This window comes from Ptychodera flava, chromosome 9, assembly GCF_041260155.1.
Source record: "Ptychodera flava strain L36383 chromosome 9, AS_Pfla_20210202, whole genome shotgun sequence".
NCBI classification, from domain to species: domain Eukaryota; kingdom Metazoa; phylum Hemichordata; class Enteropneusta; family Ptychoderidae; genus Ptychodera; species Ptychodera flava.
In genome coordinates this window covers 5,175,539-5,196,170 of record NC_091936.1, presented here as the reverse complement: position 1 = coordinate 5,196,170, position 20,632 = coordinate 5,175,539, and the positions used below count along the sequence as shown (strand labels likewise).

The 20,632-nt window shown below is 36.2% G+C and overlaps 1 protein-coding gene across 4 annotated transcripts in view; it reads right to left on the bottom strand.

The window, feature by feature from the left end:
• The window catches only part of LOC139139836 (vacuolar protein sorting-associated protein 18 homolog), a 30,634-nt gene that overhangs the window by 1,680 nt on the left and 8,322 nt on the right, over positions 1 to 20,632 (bottom strand). For 2 of the 4 annotated variants that reach the window (XM_070708772.1, XM_070708773.1), the window contains exons 8-25: positions 19,623 to 19,652; positions 17,969 to 18,081; positions 17,510 to 17,598; positions 16,766 to 16,864; positions 16,477 to 16,639; positions 16,090 to 16,147; positions 14,833 to 14,936; positions 14,137 to 14,262; positions 13,683 to 13,818; positions 12,883 to 13,029; positions 11,463 to 11,556; positions 10,873 to 11,102; positions 9,568 to 9,708; positions 8,710 to 8,841; positions 8,273 to 8,354; positions 7,374 to 7,501; positions 4,393 to 4,632; positions 3,580 to 3,803 (exon numbers count right to left, since the gene is read on the bottom strand). In XM_070708772.1, the coding sequence (XP_070564873.1) occupies positions 3,580 to 3,803; positions 4,393 to 4,632; positions 7,374 to 7,501; positions 8,273 to 8,354; positions 8,710 to 8,841; positions 9,568 to 9,708; positions 10,873 to 11,102; positions 11,463 to 11,556; positions 12,883 to 13,029; positions 13,683 to 13,818; positions 14,137 to 14,262; positions 14,833 to 14,936; positions 16,090 to 16,147; positions 16,477 to 16,639; positions 16,766 to 16,864; positions 17,510 to 17,598; positions 17,969 to 18,081; positions 19,623 to 19,652 (2,336 nt within the window). The remainder of the gene's footprint in view (positions 1 to 3,579; positions 3,804 to 4,392; positions 4,633 to 7,373; positions 7,502 to 8,272; positions 8,355 to 8,709; positions 8,842 to 9,567; positions 9,709 to 10,872; positions 11,103 to 11,462; positions 11,557 to 12,882; positions 13,030 to 13,682; positions 13,819 to 14,136; positions 14,263 to 14,832; positions 14,937 to 16,089; positions 16,148 to 16,476; positions 16,640 to 16,765; positions 16,865 to 17,509; positions 17,599 to 17,968; positions 18,082 to 19,622; positions 19,653 to 20,632) is intronic. The other 2 variants (XM_070708776.1, XM_070708774.1) reach the window with 1 other exon arrangement.

The following is a 20,632-nucleotide window of genomic DNA, read 5'->3' as shown; positions in this document are numbered from 1 at the left end:
TGCTGTACTTCCTTGATCACATCCACTAATATAAAAGAATTCTAATCAAAGACTTAATTCTAAACTGACAGTATTTTGGTTTAAGTGAAAAAGAGCGCCGTCTTTTCACTCCTTGAAATAAAGCATAATTTCCGCTGTACAGCATAAATTTTTGCAGCATGCACATTTCTGTCTCCGCATATCACGTTAGAATGGAATGTGCTTGCACAGGGCTTACTGATTATGTAGCACATCCATATCGAATACGGAAATAAATGAATTGAAAGGCCATTACTGTCTGGGGAGGGGGTAGGGGTTAGATGTGAGAAAGCTTGAGTCCAATTGCATTTTGAAAGTTGTGCTGTCCATTATATTTTCTGCAGCATATCAGCATGCTAAAAATATTAAATTCAGTTATTTTTACTTCTCAAAAATACAAGTTTTCTTAGAGGGTTTTAATTGCTTGAAATTTGAAGTTTGACAACTAATAGTAACAGAAGTCTGAAAATGGCAAAATTCTGGTCTTACTGGTACTTTTACATGGGGCCATGAATGTGTGACTCTCAAAAATTACAGGTTTTATTGAATCTTGGTTTTGATATGCCATTGCAATACTCCTTCATATAAAACAAAAATGACAGAGTCCCAGGTTTCATCATTCAGACAATTCTTTAAAATATCAGACAAGATTGAACTACTATGAAGTTTTTCATTCCTGCACTGTGATCTTTGAGAAAGCACACTTCAACCCTATACAAGTGTGAATAACAAATAGCCTGGCATCCCTGTTTTATTGAGTACCACACCATGTGTAGTGACTTGCTAAATGTTACCTTTTATTGACATAGCCAAGAAATTCAGGTAAGCCTCAGAGACAGGTTAGTGACATCTTTGTTACAAATGGTGAAGTGATAAGGGAGGCTGATAAATCAAGTTGAAATTAAATGATGGTTGACCTTTTCAAGCCTCAATTGCCAGTAACCTACTGAAATCAATTCTATGTATGGGTTCAGACCTGAGAGGATTATTCCTGGCACAAATAAACTTGTAACATCGAAGTCCCTATATACATAGGAAAACCGCTGGCGATATCCCTATATCGCCAAGTGATTAGCCAAAGCGGTATCGCTAGTGAGTTAGATCATCTTACAGTTTGTTTATCAAAAACTGCGGGGTGCCCATACTGTGTTTCATAGACAAAAAGCCATAGCAGAGGCCGTTCAATTTGCGTGAACGATGGTACAAGAAAGGATTGATGTTTTGAGTAAAGTTACTTGGGTAAATTTCGATGAGCAGGGAACCTGTTGAAGCAACCATTTTGACAGACTTTCCCTCAAAATGAAGAAAGAGTGCAGGTGAGAAAACGGTAGGTGTTGTCATGGAGCTCGCTATCGTTTGGCTTCGTTTTGTTGTGCAGGCGTGTCATCATAAATGCCGTCATTTCCACTATCTCACAAAAATTGTAAATTACGCCCGGCATTGTGGTTAAATCTGTATTTTTAACTTTCATTTTTATAAAGTGATCAGCTTACACTAAGGTTTAAAATGTGCGTCTCTTTCTTATATGTTGTACATGGACCTTGATATTCACGTTTTACACCCATCGAGCGATGTAATATCTCGAGCATGTACTTCGACAATTTCCATTCAAAGCGACAGTGTTTCCTTGAGTGAAATTCAAAGTCGCTAAATTTCTAATTTCGTTTCGAAGAAACCGGTTTGTCCATAGACCCTCGTTTCTCGAGGATCTATGGTTTGTCGACCGGTTTAAAGTAGATGCGTATTCTAAGTGAGGAATAGACGGTTGTGAAAATAACCAATGGTACCGGTACGTTATCGGCCGTGCACCGATGTAAGTTGCTAGGTAAAACTTCCTGGCTTTGACGTTTTTTTATCCGACATGTCGTAGCGAAATTCTGTGAGAACTAATACTGGCAAGGTTTCGGTTTTCGGAGAATTTCAGTGTATCAGCTGATTATCAAGTTGAAATAAAGCGCGAGCGTGGATGGTCCGACTTGTTGCTGCTGGCGCACGGCGTGGCGGGGAATCTATGTTACAAGCATCCAACTGTCGGCCATAACCTCTACGGTCGCCATCGACGGCTTTCGTGATTTTGAAGAATAAAGTAAACCGTAGATAAAGCTAGACCTTTTCTCGGCTTTGTTTCTGAAAACCTCTCCTCAGAGGCAAAGGCGACGTAAACTGTGTCCGAGTCTCGGCCTTGACATGACACAGAAAGTCATAGTTCAATCACATTCATTTGCGTGCGTCATACAGATGATATCATTATTCATAGGGGTATCCGATTGAAGTGGGTACATACTATTCTCAAGAAACGTACGATGAAAAAGGACAGGCTAAATAAAAATGTTTCAATCATATCATCAATTGCAAAGAACGCTGAAATGCTGCAGATTTTAATCACTATGGCAAAGTTTGTTTTTTGACCTCAACGTTATCCGATCGAGAACGTAAACTTGGTGTGACCCAAAGTTTGAAAATGTGTTTTCTGATCTCCCGCGGCATGGCCCGCAGCCTAGCTAGTGACGTCGACGTTTCGTACTCTTCGAATTCTGAGAGCTACATCAAATCGCCACGATCAGCGGACAAGAAATTACTATTTTCAAATCGCCATCACCAAAAAATTACAGAGAAATGAGACAACACGTGAGAAAAAAGGCATATCATAAATGATGTTGATAACCTACATTTTGCTTCAAAACGGGTACCTTTTCAAACCACCCAGATTCCCGATACCAACTCGCCCGAATTCAATTTGTTGGGCGAGCCAACGATATATTTTTCCTGCAAACGTAAACAGACTTGCACTGTGCACTGAAAGGAATAGTTGGCGATATCTTTACCGAAACTGAAAAAAATAGCTAAAGAAGTATCCATCTCTCAGGCAGTACACGGCCAAGGTAAACCTGAGCATTCATATTCGACTAATGCCAAATGGAGCATTTTCAAACGAAAATGGCAATGTCCAGGCGAAGAATTATTTTTAAAGTTGAAGAAAAATGCTTAAAATTTTGGTTGTGTTAGTCAATCTATCGAAATATTTTTGTTCCAATTGATAAAATCATAGACAGTCTCGATTATACCATCCATAATTAATATTTACAGACTAAATCGACTGGGGGGATGTGAATTTTAACACAAGGAACGCGGTACGAACGAACGTGTAATCTCAAACAACGGGCGAGTTGGTTTCGGGCCAATATGACTAAAATCAGATGTAGGTTCCCTGGTCATTGAAATTTACCAACGTAACTTTACTCAAAACGTCAATTCTTTATTGTACCATCGTTCACGCAAAATGAACGGCCTCTGCTAAGGCGTTTTGTCTATGAGACACAGCATGGGCACCCTGCAGTGTTTTCGATAAACAAAGTGTAGGATGATCCAATGCACTAGCGATACCGCTGTTGGCTGATTACTTGGCGATATAGGGATATTCCAAGCGGTTTCCCTATGTATATAGGGACTTCGGTGTTCCAAGTTTATTTGTGCCAGCAATAATGATTTTAGTGCCAAGATATGAAATGCTGGCACTGTGTGAATTGCTTTGAGTTTCAACTTCCTGTTGCCATGACTTACCTTATCATGATATCACCACAATAGACACATTCTGCAGCAATGATGTCATCCAGTTCCATTTTAATCTGGTCCTTCTGATCCTGTTTTGTCAAAGAGTCTGCATTAACTTGGTTGGAAGTTGATAGCTGTGCTGGTTCTGAAGGCTGGCTGAATTGTCCTGATACTAGCTTCCTCTGCAGATCATCAACTTTGTGTTTCTTGGCAGATGTAAGATGTGGAAAAACCTGCAAGAAAGAGTAGATGAATGGTTGGAGATTTCTCAATCAAGTTAAACCTCCCATACAGTAGTTTGATAGCAATACATACGTGTAATCTGTGTGTTATTTAGAATTCATATCATAAAAAGTTTGTTGAAACACCCAGTCACATAAATGGGTGGTGATAAAACATCACTTTGATCAATTTCCTAAGTGCATATTAATCCTGTGGAATATTTGTTTGAAAGAGCTAAAGAGAGGGTCTGTTCACTCAAAAGTCACTTAACATTCAAGGACTTTATTTAGCAATTCCCGAGAACTTTTGGAGGTCCAAAATACTATTTCAAGGTATCACTTTTATGATAAATAATAACTTAATGTATCATTTTAATGATAACATGACCTATCATAATGTGATTTTCATAAATTGTGGGTGGCTAATAAATTTTAAAGGACTTTTAAATAACTTTCTTGACTGCCTTAAAATTCAAAGATTTTCAAGGACATTCCAGAAGTGTACAGACCTTGTAAACAAAAACAGCATTTCTCAACTAGCTAATACCCAAAAATAATATGCAGAGAGAGAAAGACAGAGATTTTCAGTGAAATTTCTCACCTCAGCAATCAGACAGTCTGAGTGAAACATATGTTGGCATGGAAACAAATAGAATGCTCTAGTCAGCAATGGAAATGAGCATGATGAACATTTTTGTTGCGCTGTAACCAGACCATACTTGTTTCTCATCTCTTGAATGTCAGCTCTGATTGCCTTGGCACTCTCCGTTGCTTCATTCATTTCCTCTTTCAAAGATTCAATGTGTTGATTGTACTCCTCAAGGGATGTACAGATAGCATCCTGTAAGGAGAACAGATATCATGTGAAAATGGGGCATTGTTCAAACTGTCTGATAACATTGTTTTTGTACATTCACATCATACCACTTATAGCTGTGAGTTCTGAGCATACAGCTTCACAGGAATTTGACTGGTGATACAGACTGATAAGGGGAGAACCATTTGATTTCTGGGGGGGGGGGTATGGAGGATTTTGAGAAAAAAAAATTTGTCGCCAGGTGAGATAGAAGAAAAAAAAATTGATCCTGCCATGGCCTGAGAAAAAAAATTGTCATAACAGACAGAAGTGAAAAAAAATTGTCACAATGCACCAGAAATTAGCAAAATTTGGAAACCCTATTCTCATGTATTCTTTGCCGGCGCGCCGCCATAGGCGGCGCAAATGTTTTTACCACAAGCAATTCTTATGTTTTTCTCCCAGCACTTATGATATAAGCATGCACTACATAGGTCTACTTACACCTCAGTGCACTCAATGTTTTCCTTCCTTTCCTGACCCAAGAAATCATATTCAGGATTTCTGTTGCAATATCTCAATGGCATAGGCACTATCTAAAGGGGACTTTTTGACTTCTGTAAATTGTGAAAATTTTAAAACACGAGACAGGAGTCAATAAACTAGTGTTAAAATCAATATAGTATTCTCTCAATATAAATATATTAGGAAGATGTACAAGTTGACAATGAAAAATTGAGGAACAACAAATGTAATGAAATACAAGGGAGAGGGTCACTAAAAAATTGAAAACTTCAGGGGGCGTTACTCAAAATGTGGAGAGGAAGAAGGGGGACGGGTTACTCAATTTATTTTGGCGAAATAAATTGAAACACATCTCAGATTGCACCATTGCACACATCCATTTCTCAAAATTTTCAATGCAAGAGGGGGGCACCCCCTCTCGTGCTCTCCCCCCCTTGGCTTTTCTAACAGTGTTACTGGTAAAAGACAAATTTAAAATACCTATCGGATTGCACTAAACTGCACCGTGGCGCACATCAATTTCTCAAAATTTTCCCAGGATCTAGGACAAAACTGAACTGTTGTGAATTCATCCTTTATTATCACAGACACATGTTCCATTTACCTCACTTAAATGACCATTTTGACAGTTAAACATACCATATTCAAGCTTTTCATTAGAAGCTGGCAGCTGGAGAAATGACACAAGAAGGTCACAAATTTTCCGTTCCTGTATATTTATTTATCTTCAGTCTCTGGCAAACAGAACTGTTTTTCACAAATTGTATTGTCATCGTTTGGTTGTTGAATATTGTGACACAAACACTGAATCAGTGATCATGCATAAAATGTAAAAAATATTGCAGTGTTCAATGTCATTTTCAAACAGTTTTACCAAATGCAAAATAACCTGAAACTCCTCTCAGATTGCACCATTAAACACATCAATTTCCCAAAATTTCCAATACGAGAGGGGGAAACCCCCTCTCGTGCTCTCCCCCTTGAGGTGTTCTAACAGTTTCACTTAGTAAAAAGAAAAAATTAAAAACACCTCTCAGATAGCACCAGACTGCACCATTGCACACATCAATATCTTAAACTTTCTATGCAAAATACGGGAAAGCCCCTGTGACACTTTCCCCCTAAGCCTCTCGCGTGTTCTCCCCCTGTACTTTAAAATTCTGCCCGGTCAGATATCCTAGTGAAAACCTTGTAATAATACCCATCCAAATTAAACAATATACTATATGGTTAGATACTGCGTGAGCTTTTATATCTTTATTTTATTGTGACTTGCAATTTCATTTTGATGGGTTCACCTTTTTTGAACCATCATGAGATAACTGATGATAGTCTAGCAGAGTACATCAGGATTTCAAAGGTCTTTACTGTTAAATTGCTGTATTTTGTAAATTTTACAAATACATGTATTTGTATTTAACTTTTCTAAGTGGGGGGGATCAGTCAAAATTTCAGAGTTAGAGAGGGGAGTTACTCAAATTCATCATGGTTGACGGGGGGGGGGGTGTCACTTGAAATTTCTGAGTTTCAGGCCGTAAATAATTACGGCTCCCTAATATACAACGCATCACCAACTTGATGACAAAGAAAAAAATTTGCATTGCTACTCCATTTGAAAAAAAAAAATTGATGCAGCTCTGACAGTAGAAAAAAAAATTGCTGTCACTGTGACAGGAAAAAAAAATTTGCTCCCATACCCATTTCCTCCATACCCCCCCCCCCCAAAAAAAAATCAAATGGTTCTCCCCTAAATAGACAGATTTCATGGTGAACGGATTTGTTCATCTACTTCAAATCTTGGCATATAACTGATCAAACACAGCTATGTTCTAGTTTGGCTGTGCCTTCTTTTCATGATTGGAGTTGATTCACAAAGATTATACATGGTATTTGAATTGTAGTTACAAATAATTAGTTGACCAGCTAGAGATAAAACCATGTTTATTGAAAGTGTGCTGGTTACCTAAAATCTTACATTTTACACACAGAGTGTACTCAATCTGTTGAAAGGCTTTGTATGTCATGTATGGCCTGAATCTTCTGTTGTCTGATGTTTACTCTATTTAAAGCTAATGAAGATGTGAAATACACACATTTAACGTGAATTGCCTTTATAGTTGACAATTTCCAAATTTGTAGTTTGATCAAAAACCTCATTGGTCTCTGCTGTTAGTTATCAATCTTTGCAAGCGTTATAAATGTTTACGTGATATAAATTGATCATAAACCATGAAATGATATCGGAGTAATTAAATATTTACCTTAAAGTGATCAATAGTAACAAAGTCTGGGAAAAATGGCAGAATATCTTCAATTTTCAACAAGTCACATTCATGTAAAAACTTCATAGCCCTACTGACATCTTTCTCCTCTTCTACGACATGACGTGCTGAGAAAAAAATACAAATCTCATTAAAATTAAGGTTGTCATTAATTGGGCATATTTATAACAGTTTTATCTCTGAACAGATTGATTAACTGAACTCTACTTTAAAAGCAAAATAAAGGACTGAGATTTCATAAATAGTCAATGTAACAAATACTGAAAGAACCATGGATTGAAGACAGCCGCTTTAAAATTCAAGTTCTAGCAGTCACTGATTGGGCTACTTGCACTTTTGAGAATCTGTTAAGGACAAACAATGAAATAAATGAATTGATGTGATAATGTTCCTTGATGATAACAACATGCGAAGAGTTGTACAATAAAGCTAAAATTTGCAGATTCCCACAACAAATAGACTTAATTTTGAGACAATATTATAAATAAATATTTATGGCAAAAGAACAGGCAGAACAAGGATAAATATCATCAGAAAATGAAATATAGCATTTCAAATTTCACATAAAAAATGTCAATATTTGAAACATATTTTCTCAACTGAAACACTGGTACATATGATTAATCACCAGTTTCAGAAATGTTTTTTTAAATGAGAAAAAATTCTCTATATTTGATCACTATATAGCTCACATTTCACTTGGCCAATGAACTAATATTCATATCTGAAAATAATCTAAATAATAACATATAGGAGGCATGCATGTATGTTCTCATTGTCATGTTTGAATTCTATCAGTCAGGAGTATCAGGCAAAAACTGTGGCTGACACAATTGTCCTTTTGAATCAGAAAGATGACATGAAAACACATTTCTTACCTATCCTCAACCAAAGCTTCTTTCTGAGTTCATCATCATCATCAGGTCTGTTTGCATTGGATTTGGCTAATTCAACATCCACCTGGAATACAAGATTATGTCAGCCAATCATTGTCAAGACACATGAATTCTCTGATTTATATGCTCACCAATCAAGAGACAGCAGATTACTTCTTAAGGTTCAGACTTCTTTAAACTCACATATTTTCATATTAACTGAAGACACACAGACAGGGAGGCAGCAACATTCATGAACGATGTATTAGTAATTATATTCTGATGACCTCATGGATTATTAAAACAAGGACTCTAAAGTAAACAGTATGTCCTCTTGTGTATCAATACAAGTGTATAGCACACTCAAATAGGCTTCCTGTCAGGTTCATCATATGTAACTTTAATTCCAACTATCTGACTCTAATGAGAGGGAAACCTACCTTCAATGCTAAATCTACAGCTTCTTCATAGAGTTCCATTGTAGTGTAGATATGCACACATGCCTCCTCCAATGAATGCTCTGAACACAGTCTCAATGCGTACTTCAGATCAAAATTGACCATGCCAGGATTCTGATGAGGAACCCCAATAGATTGATTAGTACCGGTAATAGCAGAAATAAAATTTGGAGAAATGGTAAACTGAATGCTGCGTTAGGTAAAAAATAAAACTTACAGAGAGAAGAAACCTGACACATAACATGACGTAATACTGTATTGTAAACAAAGTGGATAAAACATGATTGGAACTAATTATGGAAGAATAGAATCTTTCAATGGCTCAAATTTATCAAAGTGTTAGGTGCCTTGTAACTGAAAGTTGCAATATTACAAATTACCCATTGAGAACAAGTGAATTGCAAAAAAAGTAGATGAACTTCAATTTTGCTGGTTAAACCAACCTTTACTACAATATCCTATTCTCCTAAATTAGTTCCAATTGTATTATAATTGTTTGATTTCAATATCATTGAGATACAGTAGGAAAAATTGTCAACTTTCTGCAAAACAGTTTGGCTGGTTTTAACAGATTTTAAAGTTTCACATATGAAAATTTTCTGATCATTTGCATGCAATCAGCATATTACCCTTGCAGAGAGATCAAATACAATAGATTCAGAAAGAGTATAGACTCAACTACCCTCAGAGAATGGTCTGGAGTTTGCGCAATTTCCACATCTCCACTTTGAAAGGAATAAAACAGAACCACTCTTTTCTAAATTTCTAAGGATGTCACTATCACAGATACAGCTAGTATGAAACAGACGCATGATGTGAGAAGTCTTGATGTGTACTTACATGACCTTGAAATTCTAGATAGACCATCAACTGCTGTGGTTGGTACTTTGCATACAGGGATAACAGATAATTATGAATGGCTTGGTCTTTGATGTCCAATGTCTGAACACAGAATTCTAAGTACCTGATAGCTTCATTGATCTAATGAACAATGCAGGGTGAAAAAAAAATTAAAGACAGGCCAGACACAAATGTCATATTCTCATAGGCAGTGACCACAGAGAGCAAGTATATGCACAATTTTTGATCCTTCTATGTGCAGATTATGGCTTAGCTGGTCACCTTCCTCAATTTGTCACAATAACCAATCACTGCTGACAGTTTCTTACTACTCGGGGTTATAAAAGATTTCATGAGCCAAGTATGCATTTACAAATTATTGTAACCAATGACTCAACACAGAGAATCAAAGGGTTATGTATGTTTGGTACCTATTACTCGAGTTTCACACAATCATGTGATCGTCAGATAGGTAGATTTTACTGTCTGAAATTTGAACAGGTGCTTACATATAAGTATCGAGTTTGGTCAAACCATTTGTTGTTGTGGGATGGGTGGAAATTTGATTAGTATAATATGTTTTCATGTCAGCCCTTGGAGACCAACTGCAGCTTTTTTGACAGGTTGGGCTTGTCTGCATTGCTTATAACTAGCTTCTCTGTTATGCAAAGGTTGCATTTCTAAGACACATCTGAGTAAATACTTTTTTTCAACAGGATTGACCATGATATCTTGAACGGTTTGTCCTTAGATTTCAAGTGCCAGACATACTTTGATAATTCTGGGCTGTTAGCATAGGCCTTGCTTTGGAAAGACTGGACTTGATTTGCATAGTGTGTTCTAAATGCGTCGTCAGTTAGGCTGATATAATGTTTCACCCTCATAGGCATTGCTTGTAACAGTAGCTTTAAGGATTTAGACTTGCAAGTTCCCTGGAGTAGGCATTTGGGCTTGATACTAAATCTACTAAATCTACATACGTCAGTGAGTTTGTAAGCACCTGAAGCAAATTTCATGCGATAAAATTGACCTATCTGACGATCTCATGAATGCTTGAAACTTGAGTAATACCCGGTACGTACCAAACATACTTGATGTGTTCTCATCTTTATTGTAATATTGCTCTGTGAAGATACAAATTTTTGTATATGTATCCAGAAATGATACTGGGTTCCTACAGCATTAAGCTATTTTCAAAGAACTTGGCAAAAACAATGATAGAGGATTCTGTATCAACATTTTAAAACTGTTAAGGTCGTTTTATTGGACAATGTACTGCTAAGCTAAACAGCCACCTGGACTTACTTTGTCTGTGTCTCGGTTTTCATGGTAATGTACCAGAGCTGGAATCAATCGTTTTGGTTCAAGTTTTCTTCCCTGTTTGATCCATGCATCAACGGTGTCTTTTGGAATATGTTGCATCAACACTGGTGAAAATTTGTAGTACAACTCCATGTTGGTTTGTTTGGTGAGCACTTTCAATGCAGCGTTGTAGTCATCATGCTGGATGTGGTGACTCATCACTCTCTCAAAATCTGCAAAGAATCACACAATCTATATTTCAATACATTTGGTATTGGTTGAACTTACAGACGTTAGATCATAAGGTGTGAGTCTGTGTAAAGTTCCTCTCCAAAGATGGCCACAAATGAAATTGCTCATGAAAGAAAAATGCCACAGAAGAGAACTACACTTCATGCAACATTCCAATGAAAAGGACAAGACTAAATCAAGCGCCAGGCCATGTATGTGTACATTTATTCCAGTGTGTTGGAGAGTTTGGAAACATCCTATTGTCATTATCTCCTTTGAACGTTTTTGTCTTCTACATGTGCTTTTGTAAAATTCAAAGCGAGAGAAAAGTAAAGCAAAGATTGAATGCAGCGATGACTTGCCTTGCATGAGGAAAGCAAAGTAAACAAGATCTTCAACATCTCCATGGCTTGCTATCAGATCATAGGCAGTGGCTCTGTTGTGACTCAAGCAATCCTGTAAATTGACCAACAAATGTAAATTTGTGTCTGTTTCACTTTTTATACTTTGATTCAAAATGGATATCACACCGATACAGTTAGAGAATATATTAAAACAAAAGTCCAAATGGACTTGTTCAAATTAATATCACTCACGAATAGCATACATGTCACTTACAAAATGAAATTTCTGTGTTGACTGGAATATGATGTCTATAAGTATTGAAATCATCATTTATTGCAGTATGTGTACACTCCTGAAACAGGTAAGCAATCAATTCTTTTCCTTTAACCCTTACCCTGCTAAGTTCATATTTCACCATCATGTCAAGTTCGCTAAAACTACCAGTAGTGAAACAATATGTCCCATTAGGTGCATTTTAACAAAAATACCGCAATTATACGGTGTCGCTCAAATTTGATCAGAATTGGTATATACCAGTATGGTTACCAAAGATCAACAATAAATATTATTTTCTATCTGTTCAGTGCAGGAAAATTCTATGTTTATTTTATGACAATGATTTCTGCACAGTACAACCAGAAAAACAACAAGAAATATTTAAACCAGAAAAAAAGAGTGACAAAAGTAAATAAGGTTTGAAACTTTAGGTACTGGAGGTCAACTTTAGCAACATGCACAGCACTACAGCTAGCCCCTCTCAGTTTGAGCATAGACAGTCTTCCCCCCTCTACTGTCTATGGTTTGAGCAGGTCTGTTAATATGTAACAGTTCATAAACAATGACAGGAAATGACTCAAGCATGTTTCAGACACTGGCCATCACTCCTGCACATTTGCAGGATTTCCCTTTTTCTTACCTCATTTGCACATTTTTGACACTGACATGTTCATTTGAACAAATTCACATCTCAACCCCTGCATCTACCTGTACACCAAATACTGAGATGGTAGCTTTGACGGTATGGGAGCCTTTGTGTGTGACGGACATACATCCGCACATACATACCCACAAATATACAGACATACAGACGCCACTGACTCATCATATAAGCTCTTTTTGGTATTTATATACAAAACCAAATATGAGCTAAAAAATTGAATATTTGAAGGCCCCTGAAATCACAGATACGGTAGACATGATTTTTAGGGACTAAAGCTGTTGGAAGAGACCAAATGGGTGGAAATACGTATGATTTTGTTCAATACCGCTTGTCACCGAGTTGGCTGATGGGGAAGCGACACTGTCTGGCAGTAAAAGGGTTTCCTGTAAAATGCAATGGAAAACTTGAAATGACTCCTGTACGATATTGAATGCACGAGAGTCATCACGTATGTCTTGCAGGTTTCGGCTCTTGTAGAAGTTTGTAATATGTCATACCTTAACTTTTGTTTGAGCCAAAAATTTCTGAAATTCATCTTGCAGTTCAAGAAAACCCTGGGAGTCTCCCTGGTCTCTGAGTGTTCCTAACTGATTTAAGTACAATTCTATCAGCCATGTAATGATCATTGTCATTTGTGTCTTCTCCTGAAATTGAAACAAAAGACATGAAGATGACATATTTGTATTGATTTGTTCATCAGGACTGTACTCAATGAGAGTAACAATACTTTGTGAGTAACAGTGTTTTGACATACCGGTAGTACATGTATTTTTAAACACAAAAAAAATTATGCTTCAAAGGTAGAGTTATTGTTTTAGTGTATAAAGTCAAATTACCCTCTGCCAGGGCCCGAATACGTTAATTCAACAGTGTTGTTTGTTGTGACATAGCTGTCATAATTCTCATGTAAGAAATGGTATGGCAAATATCTGGTTACATAAACTTTCAGATCAGAATGACGGAAAATTCATGAAAGATAGACAAACCTGAGTAATAACTTACTGTACTTTTCTGCAAGTCTCGGTCAGTATAAATATTCAAGATTACAAGGTACATTGTGTAAAACATTTGAAAAGAGCCAAAATAAAAACAAAGTTGAGGTGGGATCACCTGACATAATTTACAGGTAAAATGAAAGAAAGGAAAGTATAATTTGCACTGGATCTATAATGTGTTCTGCATGCACATACAAAACATGCATGTTTACATCATAGAGTCTTGAGACACAACCAATAGATGCAGGTACAGCACTGACCAAGTGTGGCTGCCTGGGTAGGTTCATAACTTCACTACTCACAGTGTTTTTCAGAGCATTCATTTTCTTGTTAAGAAATGTCTTGAGGGCATCTCTCTTTTCAACCTGGATGAACTTGAGTGCAACTTCCTCGAAAGACCTCTCAGTCAATGCATAATACATGGCACTTTTCTCATAACTGAAATAAGATCAAAACATGAGAAATTATCAGGATCAAAAGATAATACAGGCAATAACATAGCTTTCCATGACTTTTACTATTGTAAATGGTTTCTCATTGGTGAGCCATCAAGTAGTAGACATTCAAAACTAAGGAAAGATGACAGAGTATCAGGATATCAGGATCAAAAACATCTTGGATATCTGTCATATGTTACATATGCTTTTTGAGACAGCTGCACACAGTATTAACCAGTACACACTCCTAAATTTCCATCTTTTCACTTCATGTCTGTCAAATGAAATGAAGTACTAAAAGGCAAAGATTCTGACAAACCTTTTCTCATTGAAGAAATATTCAGCTTGTCTTGTCAAGACTTTGTCCATGTTGGCTGGGTTGTCTTTAGAATACTGCTTGGCTGATTCAAAGTCACCTTTATCCAGGTACATCTGCCATACATCTCTGAAATGGTCAGGGGGAAAAACATTGTATCATATGATTTGAGTGTAAAATCCAGCCACATTCATTGAATAATCAAAGAATACTCAAAGAAGTCATAAACATTTTATCTGGAACAAGTGATTCATACAATGATTGAATGACAAAAACACAGCGTTCAATGAAAGTTGTGAATGATTTCTTCTGATGAAGGTCAGCAAATGTGAAAGGTACATTGCAGGAGAAGAAAATCAGTTTTACTCCTACATGTACTGTAGTTCTGCATGGAAATAATTTTCTTAGAAATCTAAAACTTCCATAATAGCCCAGAGTAATTATGATCTTTGACACTACCTGGTATGGCTCACGAAACTTGCAGCAGCAAAAACTGAATGGTCTCGATACAAAAAATTTTTGAAAACTTCATGCTCCTGAGATAATGGACACAATATAGTTGATAAGGTAAATTTTCTCTGACACGTTCAATTTCCAATACTGGTGTTTAGAAGAACAAGTTGCAATGATTGAAAAGGCAATATATCAATTTGACCTGCTCATGGTATACAAGTACACATGAACATTTCACCATCTTACCTTGTTTCTCTGACAACTTTATATTTGAAGACAGACTGGTCTGTGTACGCCCATATTGTTCCTTTCACAGAGTCTTTACATAGACCTAACAACCTACCAAACCTCTGTAAAATTAACAAATTTACATATTTATTTATTTATTTCTGATGTGTTCAACAATGGAACAATCACGAGTGAATCATTCAAGTGAATGTATTGGTAATTCTGTTCAGTTCTCTTACTCTGCCTGGTAGTTTTATTTCTGGATATCTGATAAATTACATTGTGTTTGGTGTGTAGTCTTTTGCATGATGTCTTTGAGAAGATACAAATCGCAGTAAATGGATGATCAGTTGTAAATGTTTCTTGAAAACCTTTACTTGTAGCTATAAACACACTGAAATTTCAAATGCAGCACTCTCACTCCTTGTTACATTGTAAAACATGTACTACAAAATTATCTGCAGTACAGTTGCAGCAGCAATACAGCTGCTGATGACAAATTACTCTAAAACCAGCATGAGTTAATCACAGATAGAAGAAACAGACTGTCTGTTTCTAGGGTCTATTGGTCAATTGACTCATTTGTGGCACATGTTTGATTTACTAACTCTATTCCTTTCACATGGATTCATCCAAATAAAATATATTTTCAGACTATTTGTGTATGAGTTGTATCATTCCATTGAGGTAACAGTGAGAGCTGCCACCTCCATTCATGCTGTGTCACCCTGATTCCTTGCTACTTTTAGCGTGATTGATCCATCATATTAGATATCAAGTTGCATATTGTCTAATCCGTAGATAGAACAGGCAGAGTCAGTTGATAAAGTCAACACAAGGCATATGCAGTGACCCCTATTTTTGACAGGGATGTCTGGTGTCCACATTATTATCCAGTGTGTCTAGAGATTAGTCAATGAGCAGGTGCTTCACAGGTAACTGTATCATTAGACTGGAAGATCCGTCACTCGAGGACACTCTCTACGCTCCCCTTCTCTTACGTAGAGAGCGCCCTTGAGCGATGGCTCTTCCAGTCTACTGTATAGTGGATCAGGATCTGATAATAGGCAAGGTTGGGAGGTTATTGCAGAATAAGCACTATTTGCAGTAACAAAGAAATGGTTGAAAAATATTCTGTATTTGGATGAAGTACTAAAAAGGGGAAAAAATGGAAGTGGATTGTGTCACGAGAGCATTTCCCTGTTCCATTTTAACAGTTGCATTGCATTCTGACAAATGTCTACAAATTATGTATTGTATGGAAAGATCACTTACACTTTGATAGATATCTTCATAGATCAGCTGTTCATTGAGAACACACATGGCTTTTAACCTGCAAACAAAATTCACAACATGCGTCAGCAAAATCATTATCAGTCCAAATATTAATGTGAGCTTTCACACTGACAAACTATAACAGTTACTGTGATGAATTTATTGGCATACAATAAAACAATTACAACATTGTTTTTCTATGTCTTGCTCTCTTATTACAGTTAATGCGAATACTGCCTGGAGCATGAAGAATAAACAAATGTGACATCTCAAGAGGAAAAATATTAGAATACCAGTAAAATGATTGGTAAACTACTCCATTGAATACTGTTTTCAAAAACACATGTACCAGTATATCAGTCTGCTATAGTCATGTAGAAGACTCACCTATCTGGAAACAATAACAAAACATGGAACTCAGTGACCACCATGGACAATGGTGGTACAAACTTCTCTCCATCTTCCAATGGATACTGTAATAATCTACTGTCTGTTGTTACATCCCTTGACTGCCCACTGTAATCCATATTACCATAGTATACACCAGGACCTTCAATACAAATATCATTTCTCAGTGTGGTAATTATTATCATGTCAAAGCATAGGCAATGGAGCAGCTCCACTCCGTTCTGAAAATAAATTTCATTCCAATTTTCTGTCAATGTTTCACAGTTACCTGTCATCCATGCAAAGTTCTTTGGAGGTGCTCTATGTCTGTCAACATATAATTTTAATTCACTGTAGCCAAAGTTACCAGGCAGCTCAAGGAAACTTGCTGAAATGAAAGAAAACACACTTCAAGATAAAGACAAAGTTTGTACTGTGTTTTTGTTATGTAGACCTGTTTACACTTCAAACAGAAAACAGACATTTCATCTATTTTTAAACCACAACTTCTCAATTACTATATTCAACAACACAACTGAGACAGACAAAGACAGATTTCACAGGATAGTCTGAATAATTTACACTTTAGTCAATACAACTTCCCAAATTATGACAGGGACAACTACATCACCTTCATTCTATAAAGGATTCAGATTCAAGCTGTAATGATGTCACTTGTTTTCACAGTGAAGTATTTGCTTCATATTATGCTGCAGTGCGGTCTAACTTGATCTCTTTCTACTAAACTGTCCTTCCTGGTCATTTTCAAAATAGCTAAATTAATAATTCAAACTTTGTGTCTCATCCCCAAAGATGTAAAAACAGACCAAGCCTATCTGCATATACTATACAGCAGATTACAATTTGTCAGATGTGTCTTCATATTTCTTTTAAGAGCTTTGAAATTTCTTTACAATTGTAATCTGGTTCTAATTCTGATTTACAAGGTATTAATGTGGCAAATTGATCTTAGCCTCAACTTAAAAATCACAGCATTTGATTCCATGAAAATCACACTACATAGAAATCTTACCAGGACTGTCTTCATAACTCTGGAACACATAAGAAAATACTGGTGCTTCTGCAGATGTTGGGATGATACCAATGAAATGATACAGTCTCCTGAAATAGTGAAATAAATTAACATAATTGTAGTAATCTCCCTACCATATTAACTTATACCTAACACCTACATGTACTGTGTGTGTTTTCACTCTATTTGGTTGGCGTTACTTCCAAACTATTGGTGCACTTTACATGCTGGTATTTTTTCACCTCCAAAATCTCTTTGTATTCTGAATGTTAGCAAGTCCAAAAATGACAAGGTAAAAATAGCAGTGTGCAATATTGAAGCACTAAAATGATTGAGTATTAGGGACAGAACCACAGGGCTTGGCCAATCAAAGACAGTATTGCAGAGACTGACCAATCAGAAGCAGAAGAATTAAGATGATTGACCAATCAATGATGGCATAACTACAGTGATTCATACCCTGGTGTTGTTGCCATGATGAAATATTTCTTTTCTGTTGTTAACTTTGTGGGTATTCTCTCCACTTCAAGTCCTGTTACTGGTACAGGTCCATCTTTGCCCAGGTTATAGAGCTGCAATAGGGCAGTAAAGATGATAAGACAATTTCCTGTCATATGATGACAACTCATTGTTTGTTGATTGTAAGAAAGTTAGTTTTAATTGAGTCTGTGATAAAAGTCATATAATTTGTGATTTCCATGATAATTTTTTCGTTTGAAAGGATGGCAATGCATCTATGAGACTTTTGATGACTTTCATTACTTTGTGAAAATTATAATTATTTACAATTTTAGAATCACATCAACATCATTGAGCAATGTCTAAAGATTTGCTCTTTCAGGTTCATTCCACCGTAATTTGTGGGTATCATCACTCTGAAAAATTTCTCATTGAAAATTGCAGAGGCAGGTGTGAAAATTTTATTTTTTGTAGTTTGGCTTGGAGTGTTAAGGTATAAATGACCAAAGTAGACAAGATTTACCTGTCATGAATGTGGTGTTCTATATCACAGTTTTAAGTGCAACACAGTTGATGGTTGAGTCAAGTGGGAATACAGTAACACAATACTGAACACCATGTACAATGAACAGACTCAGACTGACTCTGTGATGAGCAGATTTTTCTTAATAGATGTTATCATTTATATTATTATGCATTAAGACCAAAGCACAATGAAGAAAACATTACAGTAATCAACATCTAGGAGTTTGTCAAAATTGAAGAAAAACTAAAAAATGATGGTGCAGCTGAAAAGTGCACATGGTAATAATTATGCAAATAGGAAAATATAAGCAATAACACACCATGCCTTACAGTAAAACCTTCATTTAATGTCAAATGAAAAAACACGAACTTTGAAAAATGATATAAAACAGGATGAAGTGATGTTATCATTGTTATGACAAAAGTTCTTTGGATAATTTTGTTATGGAACCCCATGTACACTAACTTTTTTAATTATACGATGACTGAAATAAATATGTAAACTAAACCTACACTATGCTTACAATGCACACAAGTTGATTATTTTAAAAACATGCTATGCAGGAATAGTTTCCAAACTATTGATCGGGAAAAAACACTTTAAATGCTTGAACTAGTCACAATCTCACTGTGAAATGAATCAAAAGATGATTTTTTTTTACTAGACAGTGACTACCTTTCAAATTAAAATGACCATGAAACATGACCTGTGTATACATGTCTTGATACAAATTGGATTATTTTACTTATTTACACAGATTATCTTTGTTCTGAGATGGTGTGACATTAAAATTCTAATTGATACAATCTATATACTGGTAGGATTATCAATGTCACTTTTTAATGTTTTTTTTTTCCATTATGCAGTGTACATGTGTTTCTGGCTGCCAGGGTCACATTTGATGAAATGAGAAAGTCAGTGCTCCTGGGGTTCAAATGACACATTGTGGTAAATGAGTGAATGTGGTCAAATAAACTGAAAAAAAAACAGCATATACAGTACAACAAACAAATAGCAATGGCCTACAACCATATCTCCTTCTCTTTCAAAATTGAAATGTAAGAGAGAGAGAGAGGAAGGAGATATGGCTAATACACAGATCAGAGAAAGATAGCAACAAAGAAGTACCTCATAGAAACCCACTGCTAAGAATTTAATCTACAGTAAGCATACATTGAGAGAATGGAAGAGAGAAAGAGCAATGATAAGACTGTGCTGTAATGAAGATTATCTTCCAAAGACATGGATGTACCGTTTGAAAGGATTTCATGACCCAAGCTTACCTTACTCCGATGGTAAAATTTTTAGTATTCCACTCTAATTTCAATGATAAGTGTTTTGGCTAGAGGTTTGGTACATAGCTAAATAGTTTGGGAACCCTTTACCATGTCTCTTTTCTCTAATCAGAGTGAATTGATATAACCATGGGACACCTTGTAACATGGCTGGGGAACTCTGGTAAAATTTACCTAGGTAACCTCTTTAAAATAACACTGGCTGACATCATAAGAATATTCCCAATTTGCTATACAAGGAAGTCAAGCATTTTGACGAGATATCAACTTTGAAATCAAAAGTTGTAAGTAAAGAAAAACATTAAAAATTTGTAATAACACGGAAATATATGGGTAGTGGAGGAGGGATAGTGGCTCTTATTTTTGTTTAGTTGAAAATGGACACTGGACAACATTGTTCCAAGCTGATGATATCAATATTTTAAGAATACAAATATCTACAGTGTAGCTCTTTGAATGCTACTAACATTTGTAAGACACAAAAGAAGTCATATGACAGATTGGTGAGAAAGCTGGTCACAGAGAAGAAGGGACTTGAAATGGGATAGCATTGTTAGATATTCAGATATTAGAATTAAGGTAGCGGTAAAGGCTAGAGCGTCATTTATAAACTTCAATAAAACTATTAAAATATAAAAGTAGTCAACATTCTCTGTGGAATAAAAAAACTAGACATTTGGGGTCATAGGCATTGCAGAGTTATAGCCCGTTGAAACTTCTGAAACACTGACCAAATAAGAGGAAGTTGGGGAGTCCTTAGTGTATTAACTATGGTAGAGGTCGCCTAGCTTTTAAAACATAGGGCCAAAGTCCCTGAAGCTACTATAGACATGGATACAAAAT